The sequence below is a fragment of the Narcine bancroftii genome, chromosome 2 (assembly GCF_036971445.1).
Source record: "Narcine bancroftii isolate sNarBan1 chromosome 2, sNarBan1.hap1, whole genome shotgun sequence".
NCBI lineage: Eukaryota > Metazoa > Chordata > Chondrichthyes > Torpediniformes > Narcinidae > Narcine > Narcine bancroftii.
Genome location: NC_091470.1, coordinates 96309029 through 96324986, shown reverse-complemented (window position 1 = coordinate 96324986; position 15958 = coordinate 96309029). Strand labels below are relative to the sequence as shown.

The following is a 15958-nucleotide window of genomic DNA, read 5'->3' as shown; positions in this document are numbered from 1 at the left end:
TGCTTCTAAGCTTGAAAGCCCACGCCAGGTAGGGCAGTTTTGTGTGAGAAATTCAGAATTAGAATTTATTGACACAAACGAGTCATGAAATGCAGTGTTTTGCTGCATCATTAGTGCAAACATTCATATTATGAACCAACTTGCATTACAACAACAAAAAAAGTAAAAATAACAGTGCACGAGAAGTCAGGCCGTGTCTTTGGTTCATCGATTATTCAGGAATCTGATGGCAGCGGGGAAGAAGCTGTCCTTGTGCCGCTGAGTGCTCATCTTAAGGCCCCTGTACCCTTTTCCTGATGGTGGCAGAGCGAAGAGGGCATGGCCTGGGTGGTGGGGGTTTTTGAGGATAGAGGCTGCTTGTAATGTCACAGGTCGAGTTAACAACTCTCTGTGGAGTTCATTCTTGTGCTGACAGTTGGGGCCCCCAAACCAGGCAGTGATGCAGCTGCCAGAATGCTCTCCACGGTACACCTGTAGAAGTTTTATGAGAGTCTTCATGTTTCCCTAACTTACTCCTGAAGCCCACAATCATCTCCTTGGTTTAACACAAGGTTGTTATTGTTACACCATTCAACAAGCTGATCTATCTCCCTCCTGTCTGCTTCCTCGTTGCCATTTGTGATTCTGCCGACAACTATGGTGTCATAGGCAAACTTATGGATGGCATTGGAATTTGTGTCTGGCCACACAATATGACAAATACAGCAATGGACTAATCACGCATCCTTGTGGTGCACCTGTATTGATAATCAGTGAGGAGGAGACGTTGTTCCAATTCGTACTGACTGCTTCCCAGGTGGTCGTGACTACGTCAAGTGACTTCAGGGATGCCTTTAGTGTAACGTTTCTTCTGCCCTTCATGTGAGCATCTACCAGCAGAGTTCCCCAAAAAAGCTGCTGCTTGGGTATGCACTCATCTGACATACAATGACACGACTTGCTCACCGGGTCTGTGCTCTCACCAGTAGTGTGTGGACTGATGGTAGACTTGCTCTAGAGAGAACTTCAGTGGCTGGTACTTTTCTTGCCCTCTAATGGCTAAAATTCTGCGAAGACAAGTCATATGAAAAGGATTGAGGCGTCTTGCGTGTCTTCGAGTCCACATTTCACAGGCATATAGGAGGGTAGTGAGTACCACAGCTCTGTAGATCTTCGTTGCTGGACTGATTCCTCAACATTCCCATGCAGTGGAATGCAGCCTTCCAAAAGCAGAACTTGTCTTTGCTATTCCCCAGTTAATTTCTGTATCAATAGTCAGTGCTCGGGAGAGCGTGCTGCCAAGGTAAGTGAAATGGTCCACTGCCTGTTGTGTTTTTGGGTTCTATGAACGGTGCACGAGGAGCCCCCGGCGCATGACTTCAGTCTTTTTAATGTTGATGGTAAATCCAAAGTTGACAAGCTGTGGAGTATTTGTCCATACTGACTTGCATCTCTGACTCTGAGCCAGCATACAGGGTGCAGTCATTGGCAAAGAGCTTCCCATCCACTCTGTACTAGAGGCTGATTCCAGCATCACTGTCCTGCTTTATGACATTGGTGACTGGGAATGCCTAGATGATTCTCCGCTATCCATGTCAGGCTCATGCTAAGTACGTTTCCCCATATCCGAGAAACTTAGGACTGGACAGTTTGTAATTATTTTCGGTTAATGGAACAAAACAGGAAAAACAAAACACCACCACAGGATCAGCACCCGACACCTGCCCATCACCACCAGTCCTGAATGGAGTCTCTGCTCCTGCCCGAGAGGCTGCTCTCCTTGATGACACCGCAACAAAGGATTTTTCTGACAGCTTGTGGCTGGGAGACAGCGGCACGCACTTTGTAAAACAAGTATAGCAGAAAAAAAGAGGAAGAGCGTTACCTAAAACGAGGACAATTAGCGTTCTAATTTATTCCCTTGCGCTGCCTGACCTGCTGACTTCCTCCAGTCACTCAATGATGGCTCAAGATTCCAGCCTGCTGGTCAGAGGCATTCAGCCGTCTATCTTCCTGGTTCTGAGCTCTGTTGTTACCAAACTGGTGCCGTCAGAGCCCCACATGGGCAAGACGGGTGATAAATTTTTCTTCAACTTGTGATGTCATGTCAGCGCCACGATAAGGTTCAGTTAATGGAACATTTTGGTTAACAGAACTTTGGAAAAGGGAAAACATTTGGTATTGTAACCTCCATCTGTATTTTAACCAGGGAAGACTAATTTGCATGTGACCATGACAAATTTCAGAATTTGAAGCCAATGAGTGACCTATACGGAGCAATACTGCATGAAGGAACAAAGCAGCCAACTTGAACAGAGCAAATTCCTACAAGAAGCAACATGAATTGTTACCACATAATCAGTTTGAAGTGAAGATGATTAAGTGAGGACACCACATGGTTGCATCCTTCCCTCAATAGTATCATATTTTAAGGGTAGATGGGGCCTTGGTTTAACTTTAATACCTCTTCGTTAATCAATGGGTCACACATTCTTTCGTGAACATCTCCTCACTTGTCAGGAAGATGCAGCAATGACTGCATTTCCTGAGAAGACTGAACCAGGCAAAGTTACCGGCCATCATCATGTCAACCTTCTACAGGAGCTCATTGAGAGCATCCTGATCAGCTGCATCAGTGTGGTAATGGTTGCTGCAGAGAAATGAATCAGAGGTTTACCCACAGGGCCATAAAAGTGGCTGAAATGATCTCCCTTCCACCCATCAACGTGATCTACTGGGATTATTGAGGACCCCTTCCTCCCTGCACACAGCGTCTTTCAGCTGCTCCCATCAGGAAAGAGATACAGGAGTATCAGAGAGAGCACCCTGAGGAACAGCTTCTTCCCACAGGCAGAGAATGCTGAATGACCAAAGGAACTGCTCACACTCACCCTTCGAGACTCTCATATTTAAAAAGCAACACATTTATTTATTTGTATATACGTATACTTGTATTGGTGGTCTGTGTCTGTTATGTCTGGTTGCGTGCCTGCTTGATTTGCACCAAGGAACAGAGAATGCTGTTTCATCGGGCTGCACTTATGTAATCAGATGACAATCCTGCAGAGATTCCACAATGCCTAATACTGGTCCTGATATCTCACCACTCAGTTCTACCATTCCCAGTGCAGCACCCCTTTAGCCCTATCTCTCTCCAACAGAACAGCTTCGATTCAGTATTGGCTCTCTAGCAACATGATCCTCTCATCAGTTGAAGCATGTTGATTTTTGCGTCAAACCTCAAGAAGAACGCGACAAAAAAAAACTGGCCATTGAGCTGCAGCTCAACAATACACCAACAGGGTGATGGGTGAGCCCGAGTGGAGAGTAATCATGGAGGTGGCACCTGCTGGGGATTGAGAAGTCACACAAGGAGACAGGATTATAGCAGGTGTAATCACCACCCCAGTGACCTCGACAAAGTTCTGCCAGGCTCGCTTGTGATGGATACTCACGTTTATGAGGGAGCTGAGAAAGCAATGGCTGCGAGGATAACAGGGAGGGAATGCGTGGAGCTTGCAGCAGAGGCTGGGGCTGGGGTTTGGCTCCCAGGATGCCTTGCTTCTGTCCAGACATCATGTGTGATGGGTTCTGCAATGAAAAGCATCCACAACAAAAAGAATCAATTTGAGGAAAGCTTTCCCAACATGAACATGACAGAAAAATTATTCTGGAAAAGACTCAGCAATTTATCGTTGTCCAGGGCTCTCTGGAATCTCTGTCATTTATACTGGGGTAGTGACGTGGGACAAGCAGAGACATAAACCTTGCTTGGGGTTGGGGGAAATGGAAGGGTTGTACTGTGGCCTCCAGTCGGATGTGAGAACACACTGTCCTCACATTACTCCACTTCTGCTAAAATCAAACCTGCAGAGGAGACATTAATGAAGAATGTCTCACGTCAATGATCACCACTCCCACCCCACCCCATATCAATCACTAGAAACAGCAGAACTCCACAGCTGATGGGAAATCCAAAGGGTGGGTGTGGACTGACCAGCCAATACCCTACTTCCAGTCCCAGCATCAATACTGATGTCATTGCAGTCAAAAGTACAACCTGCATTGCCACCCCAACCATTAGGGTGTGATGGAGCATGTGACCACTCCAATGGGAACCTGCTCAGAATCCACCACATCTGTCCATCAAGGTCAAGACCACCCATGCTGAGCACTAACTTTGCCATTGGCCCCCTTTAACAAAAACACACACATCATCACTGGCTCCTTTAATCACCTGTCCTAGTTTTGGCATATGTGGGCCGGCTCCACTGACCAATATAAAGCCCAATACGTGGAGCAGTTGGGTCTCTTTTCCACGAGGAACGAATCTGAGCCCCACTCCAGCCAGAGACGACGCTGGTGAATCAATCCCCAGGTGTGTGCCAGTAATGGGAGTGAGGCTTTTACTGTGGTGCACATTAACAAACCATTGCTGTAACATATTTCTCATCTTTCCATTAATCACAGAGCTGTACCTACATCGGGTCTGGGTGGGCGGGTACTGCTGTTGTGTCTTTCTTTTATACTATATGAAATACAGTTTGTAGCAATTATTGGTTTAATTGTCCAATGCAGCTGTGTTGATTGTGCCTTGACTGAACGTATGCATGAGATACCCATGGCGACTTTCTCTCGTGGGCAAATAAATATTTTTTGTTATCATCAACACTCGTTGCTCCTTGGACCTGCTGAACGTGTTCCTCACACCTCAGAGGGGCTATAAACTGAAAGGCACACAATGCTTGGTAGAGGAGTTGAAGGAATGGTAGCAGATGGGTAAGGGAAGAAACAGGACTAGGAAAGAGTGGTTTATGGAATCAGGATCTAAAGTTTGGGATGCAAGGGGAAATGTAGGCTTAGTTGCAGTAAGCTGCCTATATCTCATCCAATCATCTACAAGATGCTTCATAAAGACTAAACTGATAAAGGTCAATAATCTAAGCTGCTAATCAGGACCTTTCATTGTTTCTTTTGCACTGCACTAAAGCCTGTACCTGAGTGGGCTGCACCTGGACTTTGAGTGCGCTCCATTTCACTGAGTGATTGGGGTTGAACACCGCCTTCACCAGCACTCGTTCCCCAATCTGGGGCATCCGACCCTTCACCACACTGCAATACAAACACACGCACAAATCACAACTCTGACACAAACCACCCATTGCTGACACCGCAACATACAACCTCCCAATGATAGGGGCTGCCCAAAGTGGGTATGGGTCAAAGACCAAAGTCCCATGTGTATGAGGCACTATCCCATTGGATACAATGCCCTACAGGTAACTAAGGACCACAGCCCTAATGGCACTGTGGATCAGGGAGAAGTCCTTGAATTTTTGACAGATCCTGAAGGTGTCTAAACTTCCATGAGCTTAGACATTTTGACAGTCTGTTTGATGACTGTGACAATCGAGTCCAAAGCTCTTGGACAGCACCCTCCCAGGGATTAGGGACAGGATCTCCCAGTAAAACTCTTTGATCAAGAGACACTAAAATCAGCCATAACACAAACTTGGAGAAATCAAACTGGGAGCAACTGGGATCTGAATGGCTCAGTGGCCAAACAGCAGGGGAAAATGGGAGCCATTAAATGAAGCTTCCAATGCTACACTCTCTACCGGTTCAAGGACCACTTACTTCAGATGGAACAACACTTCCTCGTCAATGAACCCCAAGTAGTCGTGGAGACTTGTGACCACTCCTGTAAACACTCGCTGCTTCTGCGACTGGCCTGACTGCTGGTGGCCCTGCCAATAGCAACAGAACCGGCGTCATTATTCAAAGGGACAACAAATCTCCAGCAACACTGGAGATAGATGCACTACACTTCCATATACACCCTCCACGTGAAGCTTGCCAGCCAAGCACCTGACTGATACTTTACTGCAAAGGGACACCCAACCAAGCCTGACCACACCCTCAACATACAAAACTGCTTATGGTTTATCATCCGGTTTATAATGAATCTGTAACACTGCATGTAGCATATACATCCATTGAAGCATCACCCCAACAATGCTGTAATTATTGACCAATTTACAAAAGGTAACCAACAGCTGGCCAATGACAATGACCAATGTGTCCAAGTGGTAAAATGAGTCAACACCTACAGAATACATTACAGTGCAGACCTGCCTGCCTGTGCAGGTAAACAAAAAGCTCCCACAGCACTATTGCACAGGTAAGGAGTTCTCTGCTTTTTGAACGAGACATTAAGTAAAGGCTCCACTTTGCTCTCTTTTGAGTCGGCATAAAAGATTACTGGTGTCTGGGCAAATACTCACCCATCAACCAACATCGGCATTATACAGATTGACTATTAATCAGCTAATTTGTTACTTGCACCATTCCACTAGGCGCAAATGATTTGTTATGTCTCCTGTCTTAAAACTTTAGCCTGCTCTTGTAAATAATTCACAAGATGTCAAACACTTTGGTATGTTCGGCAGCAGTCTGTAATTAGTTGCTCCTTAGTTTTATGTTGCACTCTTACTGTTGTACAACATCCCTGGAACCTTCAAAGTAGTGCCACAAGTCAACATTTGCAGGCAGGTTACATATTTGAGGTTTCTTGGTAGGTTTAGGAATACAATTCCAGAGTTCTTCACAAATGAAGTTACAGGCAGCAATAGTGATGGAAAGGAAGGTTTGGGAGTAAGGCAAAAAGCCGAATTCGAGGAAAACATGGATCAGATAGTTACACAGATGGAGGTGGTGACAGAGAGCAAAGGTCCAAACTGATAATTTAAAACAACCAGATCAGGAACCACTATAGGCAAGTGTAAAGAACTGGAGGAGGGTGATTCTGGGCGATAAAGGAGGAAGACAATTAGAAGAAGTTTTACTTGAGCTTCCGGCAGAGCACAGGAATGGTAGCAACAAGACAGTTTGGGTCAGGGCTTCAACGGGGGAGGGTTAGGACAACATAAGGGTGGGGAAGGGAGAATACCTTTACAGATAAGGGATCTGAGTTCGTGTGCAGGGTGTTTTTGATTTGGTGCAACAACCACCAACGTGGAAATCAACTGAGATGATTCAAATAGTTTCCCTTTAAAAGCTATCTGACAGCAAGGCTTCAGTTGTGCTCTATGCCTGACTGTAGTCTACGGGAAATTCATGACATCTGGACCTATAATTTAAGAGGAAATTTGTTGAGAAAACAGGTAACTTGCAACATCTTGGGTGGGTACTCTCATCAGTAGTAAAGGCTGAAAGAGAAATGCAAGTTAAGCAGTTAGAACAGAAGCAATGGAGAGCAATGTGGCACAGGCCCATGAATTATTCAAGGAAAGGTATGTTAAAATACAGGAGACACATGATGCAGGTCCAAAGGATCCAGCCAAAACTAAACCAATGCATTATCAGGGAGTCCCTGCTCCAGACCCTAGGTCTAAGACCCAGCAGATGTGATGCTGAGACTGGGTGCCTGAAATGGGAAGAGTGTGACTCCCTGGAACCAGTACATCTCTCATCGTGGCATGTAGTTGATTTGCATACTGTGGGAAAAAAAATGGAATGCCTTTAGTTTTAAGGCAAAAGCATTCTCTTCTCTGGATTATCTAGCTCCAGTGTAAACAGTCAGATTTTTCTAACATCAGGCTCATGTAGCAGCATTAGAATTCCAGAGCCTCAGAAATCCTGGAGTTGTTTCGCGAATGCTTTACATGAATGCAGTAAGACAATGCTGAAAAGACATAACCCCACTCCACCAATATTAACCTCAAGTGACACCCTCCTTCAATATTACCCAAATGAAATGGCAGCCTCCAATCATCACTCTATTAATTGAAAACCCTTTTTACCAAAATTAACCGCCCACTAAGTAACTGACCCTATTAACCCCTGACCCACACATTATAATGACAGGCCCCCGCTGACCTCACCCTGCCACTGGCCCCACTGACATTAATGTGGCCCTCCAAGAACCCCGATAACATTAATTCACCCCACAAAACTAATAACCCTCACAAGCAAACACATCAACTGGCAACCATTATTTCTCCATTCACCTTAATGGATAGCCCCAATCAAACGACAGCCTTACCAAAACACGTTTAGGGCAGCACAGTTGGCACAGTGGTTAGCGCAACACTGTTAGAGCCACTGATCAGGATTGGGTTATAATCCCGCACTGTCTGCAAGGTGTTTGTGCGTTCCCCCAATGTCTACGTGGGTTTTCACTGGGGGCTCTGGTTTCCTCCCACCTTTCAAAAATGTATAAGGGGTTGTAGGTTGGGCAGCTCAGACCTCATGGGCCAAAATGGCCTGTTACCGTGCTGAATGTCTAAATTTAAGACCAGTGAGATAGCCCACCTCAACACCCCCTCAATAATGTAATCTGCCCCAGTAACAGCCCAATTAATAAAACCAAATGGTAAACCTTCCTAATGTTCTCTGCACCCCCCCCCCTCCCCCAACCAATGACAATACAACTGCTCTTGATAAGAGCCTCCACCGGTACTCCCACACCAATGACAGCCACTATCAACATTAACCAAGTGACGATCACAGATATCAGCACTAGCCCCCACATATCAACCCCCAGAAACATCTTGGTGAGGCTCCAGGCTGGATCAGCGTGGTAAGTGGCGTTACCTGCAGCAATGCCTGCTGTATGGATGGTGGCCCGGGTCCAAGCAGCGACTGTTGCTGGCCTCCATGAGAGCCTAGAACAAGAAGACAATGCTTTTTTAGCTCAATCATTTCACAGGGTCGAGGTATCTAGACAGGGTGCCTGCTCTGGGAGTGGCAGAAAACAGGAGGCATGATTGCAGAGATAATGCAGCGCCAGGCCTCGCCACAGCAGCCATTTGATGCTTGGCAATGGCATTTCAGGAAATGCTCATTCATAAAAGTGCTGATAACAGCCCTTCTCTCTTTTTAATTAATCTATTTATTAAAAATTTTAATCTTTTTTAACCCATGCTGCCCAATTACACGCAAATTAACCTACAACCCCGTACATTTTGAAAGGTGTGAGGAAACTGGAGCACTTGGAGAAAACCCAGAGACATGGGGAGAATGTACAAAATTCTTACAGACAGCACGGGACTTGAACCCATGTCGCTGGGGCTGTAATCTTTGGCTTGGCTTCGCGGACGAAGATTTATGGAGGGGGTAAAAAGTCCACGTCAGCTGCAGGCTCGTTTGTGGCTGACAAGTCCGATGCGGGACAGGCAGACACGGTTGCAGGGGAAAATTGGTTGGTTGGGGTTGGGTGTTGGGTTTTTCCTCCTTTGCCTTTTGTCAGTGAGCTGTAATAGCGCCATGCTAACCACACCACCCTCAATGAACCTTCAGTATCCACAATCCAGAGTCGTGGCAGATTCCCAAACATTCTGGAACTTTGCACAACATCCTTCAAGGGTGAGATAGGCAGGTGTAATGTTTGGCCAGGGGCAAGAAGCAATGCTTAGAATGGTCGGAAATAGGGCAAATTTGGTGAAGAGAGAAAAGTCTGGTTTAAAGGAAAACAGTGTGGAGCTAGAAGTGGTGATGGGAGGCACTGTAAACATATGAGTGATCCAATTTGCCACAATGTTAAATCTTTAATAACCTTTGAAAATCATCATAAATGCAGTCCTCAACATATCAGATAAACACACACCTGATTTGCCTGCAGACTGAAACTGATTGCCCCACATTGGTCTTGACTGCACACCTCACTGAGCAAGACTGATGTGTTATGACTTGACTGAAGTCCACCTGTGAAACCTGGGAAAAGGGACAGTTGACAGGTTAGAATCCTAATTACAGTTTGCTCCTCTTTCAGTCTGAAAGCACTTGCATTGCACAGTGAGGAGGTGGCTCCCTTCTGTTGGTGTTTGTACTTCAATCGTAACTCTCCACCACTGCACAGTTAAAGATCAAGTACCGCACCACCATTTGGTTGGGATGTAAATTTCCTGGATTAATTCCAGAAGTCAACTTCATCCTGGTTAGGATGGATCAGAACTGGAGATAATCACAGCCACACGATTTTCTGATCCCATTGTCGATGGAGGGCTTGTGTTCAAGTTTAATGTCCTCACAACAAAACTGGTCCCATTGGTTGAACCTTTCCAGGGTGAGGGTTAGGAATGACATTTCAGATCCCACTAGCACAAAGGGGATCAATCCGAGGGCAACCCTGAATACAGTGCAGTTCCAATGGAGGAAATGAAAAACACAGCACGAAGTCTGAAACTCCTCTGCGTGGGAAAGGGACATCTGACCTGACCCCGACCAAGGAAGAGAGATGCACTGCAGCTTCAAAGTGTTCGCATTGGCCAAACAGGCAAAACCTATCACCAGACTCGTAGAGTGCCAGACCCAGTGAAAATAACTTCAAATGAAGCAGGAGGAAGCTTGGAACATTCTTGGCAAATTCTGAAGAAGTACTACCTTGAGATAGACGGCCAATTAAATCAGGGATTTCATAACAAAATTTCCATCATTACAGAGAATAAAAGAAATACTTTTGCTCAGCTGAAGGAGCCTCAATAAAAGCTGAACTTCACAGAAGGCTGAGAGCTGGAACCAGCAGAGGAAATTGTCTTTTGTTTTGCAAGGTATCAGGAATTAATAAAGATTAGGCCAGAAGATAAAGACAGTGGGTGTTCAGCTGATGACACGGTCACGAGCAGCATGGTGTCATCAACACGAAAATGGAAACCATTTGAAATAGGGATTATGAAATAATTGGGAAACATAAACTGACCAACAGTTCTTAAGTACTAGGGACCCAACACAATAAAGAATACAAGTTCAAGAAGAGAGAAAGTGCTTGGGTGGTGGTAGTAGGGAAAGAAAGACTGTTGGGGGGGGGGGGGGGGGAAATCCGCGGTGGGGGGGGAAGCAAATCCGCGGTGGGGGGGGGAGCAAATCCGCGGTGGGGGGGTGGAAGCAAATCCGCGGTGGGGGTGTGGAAGCAAATCCACGGTTGGTGGGGGTGGAAGCAAATCCGCGGTTGGGGGGAGGAGGAAGAAAATCCATGGGTGAAGAAAGGAAATCCACGGGGGGGGGGGAAAAATCCATGAGAGGGGGAAGAAAGGAAGGAAATCCATGGGGGGAAGAAAGGAAATCCACGGGGGGGGGGAGAAGAAAGGAAATCCACTGGGGGGAGAAGAAAGGACATCCACTGGGGGGGCAAAGAAAGGACATCCACTGGGGGGAGAAGAAAGGACATCCACTGGGGGGAGAAGAAAGGACATCCATTGGGGGGAGAAGAAAGGACATCCACTGGGGGGGCAAAGAAAGGACATCCACTGGGGGGAGAAGAAAGGAAATCCACTGGGGGGGGGGGAAAGAAAGGAAATCCATAGTGTGGGGGGGAGGGTGGGAAGGAAATTGTTGTGGGGTGGAAGGAAATCCATAGTCAGGGGCGGAAGCAGGAGGAAATCCAGTGGGGGAGGGGTGTGATAGGCCGCAGCGCGGGGGAAGAAGGGCCGCAGCGCGGTGGTGGGGGGAAGAATCATTTGCGAGGAAGGGAAAAAGATCCGTAACTGTGATAGCCGATGAGAAGCGAACAGAAAGACGCCCGCCTTCCCAAGAGTGACATGGAGCGGCGGCGCGGTTTGGTGGTGTGGTGAAGGCCCGAAGCCCTACTCCTAGGCCCAGGCCCGCGCGGCGCGCTGCCGGCAGGCACGCCGAGGGAAAGCGGCCGGCGCCCTCCCTCCTCGCCCGCGTCCCCCGCATTCCCACCGCCCCGACCCAATCCGCGGTTTCGGGCATCGGGCTCCGGGCTCCGGGCACCGGCCGCCACCGCCGGCCAGCCAGCCGCCTACCTACCCTGACCGACTCGTCGCCGCGTCCACCCGTCCAGGAGGACTACGCCAAGACCGAGGAGCGTGTGCTGTGCCAAGCGGAACCCGCCACCGTCTGGTCAAACGCCGGCAGCTCGAGGCACGGCGTCGGCAGCGTCCTCCGCGGACATCTCCTCCACGCGGCCCCTGGTGGAACTGCAGCTGCTGGTCTCCTACCCAGCAAAGTCATCCTGCCCCTGCAGTGAGTGGGCTTGGAAGCCCATTCATACCTTGTGCCTGAAGCAAAACTTGAAAGTAAAAACATGAGGCTAGATTAAGTCAGCAGGTCAAACAGAGCACTTTATACAGCAAAGATAATGATACATAACCAAGGTTTCAGGCTTGAGCCCTTCATCAGAGTCACTGTGTCCATGGATTCGTCTCCAGTGCTCCTTCATCATGCAGGTCCAAACCATTGCCAACCTGAGCTCCAGATGCAGACATGATCAGGAAGCCTCCAGCACCCTCTCGTATCCCCATTCCAATACCTGGCACTCCTTCACCCAATCTCCAGCAGTCCACAACCTGGTGTGAGTCGCCAGCGGCCCAAATCCTGTGTGGGTTCCTCGCCTAGAATCGTCAACAGCCTGTGTGTTCTTCGGCCTCGGAGCCCCTGGCAGGTAGTCACCTTTCAGTGGGTCGTCTCCTTTGCTTCTTCTTCTCAACAAGTGGTGTGTTCTCCCCATTTTATGGTACCCAGGTGACAGTCCTCCTGTTCCCCGGACTCTGCAACCCCACTCCCCTCGTGGCTTCTGCCAATCATAGGCGCCGCCATCTTGGGTGCAAACACTGCAGTCACTGTCATCTCTGTTAACAGCCCGTTTAATGACTGTACAGAGCTGATGGCACATGGTGGGGGAGCGCTGAGACTTTGATCCTTGCTCCCGCGGGGCCACACCAGTGACAGCGCTGCCATTACAGCCCCAGCTGTGGCCCCATCACCTCATTCTTCCAGCATAGCAGTCTCCCAGGCCATCTCCGATGGCTCCTGGAAATCTAGGTTCAAAAGTTCATTTTATTGTCACATAATAATGAATACATAATATTCAGATTTATTGTCACATACATGACATCACATACAACCCTGAGATTCCTTTTCCTGTGGGTGCAGCAGAATTACCACTTATTGGTCGTGCAAAGAATAAACTGTACACAGCATAAACATGTAAACAAATAAAGAACTGTAAACAGATAATGAAGGTAAATAAACTGACCGTACAATACAGAGAGAATAAAGAAAATCAATAAAGTGCTCAAGTAAGAGTCCTTGACTGAGCCCCTGATTGAGTTTGTCATTGAGGAATCTGATGGTGGAGGGGGTAGCAGGTGTTCCTGAACCTGATGATGTGAGTCTTGTGGCCCCTACACCTTCCTGGTGGCAGCAGCGAGAACAGAGTGTGTGCTGGGTGGTGAGGGTTCTTGATGATTGCTGCTACTCTCCAACAGCAGCGTTCCCTGTAGATGTTCTCAGTAGTGGGGAAGGTTTTGCTTTGATGTCCTGGGCTGTATCCACTATCTTTTGGAGGGCTTTCTGCTCATGGGTATTGGTCTCCCCATACCAGACCATGATGCAGCTGGTCAGCACACTTTCCCCCACAACTCTAGAAATTTCTGATGTCATACCAAACCTCCGCAAACTCCTGAGGAAGTAGAGGTGCTGATGTGCTTTCTTCACAATGCCATTAGTGTATTGAGTCCAGGAAAGATCCTCTGAGACAGTGACTCCAAAGAATCTAAATTTTCTCACCATCTCCACCTTTGATTCTCCAATGATCACTGGATTGGACACCTCTGATTTTCCCTTCCTGAAGTCAACAATCAGCTCCCTAGTTTTAGTGACATTGAGTGTAAGGTTGTTTTGGTGCACCATTCACCCTTTCCAAATGTCTATCCTGTTCACTGACTCATCTCCTTCTTTTATACAACCCACCAGCATAGTATCTTCGTCAGATTTGTAGATGGTGTTATTGTCGTCTGAGCCACCCAGTCATAGGTGTAAAGTGAGTATAGCAGGGGGCTAAGAACGCAGCCCTGCGGTGCTCTGGTACTGATGGAGATTGTGGAGAAGATGTTCTTGCCAATCCTCACTGATTGTGGTCTGGAGATGAGGAAATCCAGGATCCATTTGCACAGTGGGCTGTTAACTCCCAGGTCTTGGAATTTGCTTTTGTCTGGTCCAAGGCAAACAAGGAGTTTCCAAGAGCATTGTCCAGTGCATGCAGCAATAAGAGAAAGAGAAGCAACAGGTTGCACAGACTCATGACCTTCGGACTAAAGAAATTTCTCCACATTTCTATTTTAAATTGAAGCCTTTTATCCTGAAGTTGTGCCCTCTTGTCCTGGACTCCCCTACCAAGGCAAACAACCTTGCTACATCTACTCCATCTAGGCTTTTCAGCATTCAAAGTGCTTCTGAGATCCCCCTCGCCATCTTTCTGTACTCCAACATGTACAGTCCAAGAGCCGACAATTGTTCCTCATCCACTAACCCTTTCACTCCTGGTATCATTCTAGTAAATCTTCTCTGAACCCTCTCCAACGTCAACATGTCTTTTCTCAAATATGGCGCCCAAAACTGTACCCATTCTCCACGTGAGGTCTCACCAGTGCCCTATAGAGTCATTACATCCCTGCTCTTATGCTATTACTCAAGAAATGAACGCCAACATTGTGTTCACCTTCTTCACCACCGACTCAACCTGGAGGTAAACCTTTAGGGTATTCTGCACAAGGACCCTGCTCGAGGACTCCCAATTCCCTTGGCACCTCAGAATTTTTAATGTTCTCCCCATCAGGATTTAAAAATAAACCACCTCCAGCTCCTTTGACGGGCCGTTTAAAGCCTGCACAGAGCCGGCTTGGGGGTTGGACCCTACGGGAGAACACTGGGACCTCGATCTTCATGGGTCCGCACGAGCGGCAGTGCTGCTGTTACAGCATCTCTGGCAGCACCGCCAGTTTTGTTTTGCTGAGACTTTACAAGGCATTGGTCAGATCGCACTTGGAGAATTGCGAAGAGGTTTGGGCTCCTGATGTGTGGGCATAGGAGAGGGTTCATGAGAATGACGAGGTCGTCATATGAGGAGCGTTTGAGGGCTCTGGGACTGTACTCACTGGAGTTTAGAAGAATGAGAGGAGGATCTCATTGAAATCTATTGAATACAGAAAGGCCTGGATAGAGGGGATGTGGAGAGACTGTTCCCTATGGTGGGGGAGTCTGGGACCCGAGGGTACAACCTCAGAAATCATAAACATTCCTTTGGAACGAAGGGAAGTCACGTGATGGAGTAGTGGCCGGTCAGGGAATTCCAGCCCTCTCCGGAAAAGTTTTAAAAAAAAACACAAAGCACAAAGGTACAAGAATAAAAATTAAAACAAAGTGAAAGTAAAGGTGGGAAGAAAATGGCAGCGAAGAGAGAAAAGTCGAAAACAACGGGAAGAAAGAATGTTGGAAGAAGAAGGTGAAGGCCTTACCTGTCTGAAGAGGCCCGCTGCGGAGAGAGAAGCCCGCTCCCTCAGGTCAGTGGAAGTCCCGGGCTCGGGACTACAAAAATGGCTCACAGAGCCGAGTAAAAGTGCGCAACCGCGCAAGAAAAAAACCACACTGACGGGAGGGGGGAGCAGCTGCGGAGTCGATCTCCACAGCTGAGAGAGACACCTGCAGCACAGCAGCAGGTGCAGAACACAGACAATAATGACAACAAGAAAGAAGAGGGTAAAAAGAAAACAAGGAAACAGATGGTCAACCCAGAGGAAGAAGAAGAACAGAAAGAAGTGGAAGAAGAAGAGAAAGGCAAGACAATGGATGTATCTTTTTTAAAGAATATATGGAATCAGTGAAAGAATGGCAATTACAAGAATTTAATGAGATAAAAAGAAGAATTAAGAATGCAGAAGAAAAAGTGAATAAAATAGAAATGACCATATCAGAGATAGGAAAAAGAGTGGAAAATATGGAAGAACGAGAAACAATTGTAGAAATGGAAGTAGAGGAATTAAAAGAGGAATTAGAAGAATCTAATAAAAAAGTTAAAGAGGCACATGAGCTGTTGGCTCAGAAGATAGATATAATGGAAAACTATAATAGAAGAAATAATATAAAGATAGTGGGCCTTAAGGAAGATGAAGAAGGCAAGAATATGAGAGAATTTATAAAATATTGGATCCCCAGGGTCCTAGGAAGACCAGAATTACAG

At 47.1% G+C, this 15958-nt stretch overlaps 1 protein-coding gene across 1 annotated transcript in view; it reads right to left on the bottom strand.

The window, feature by feature from the left end:
• Positions 1 to 11851, bottom strand: part of LOC138752901 (cell division cycle and apoptosis regulator protein 1-like) — a gene marked incomplete at its 3' end in the record, with an annotated part of 41390 nt that extends 29539 nt beyond the window's left edge. The window contains exons 1-6 of the mRNA XM_069915511.1: positions 11749 to 11851; positions 9587 to 9693; positions 8575 to 8645; positions 5617 to 5726; positions 4977 to 5091; positions 3435 to 3570 (exon numbers count right to left, since the gene is read on the bottom strand). Coding sequence (XP_069771612.1) covers positions 3435 to 3570; positions 4977 to 5091; positions 5617 to 5726; positions 8575 to 8645; positions 9587 to 9623 — 469 coding nt within the window. The remainder of the gene's footprint in view (positions 1 to 3434; positions 3571 to 4976; positions 5092 to 5616; positions 5727 to 8574; positions 8646 to 9586; positions 9694 to 11748) is intronic.
• Between the last annotated feature and the right edge of the window lie 4107 nt (positions 11852 to 15958).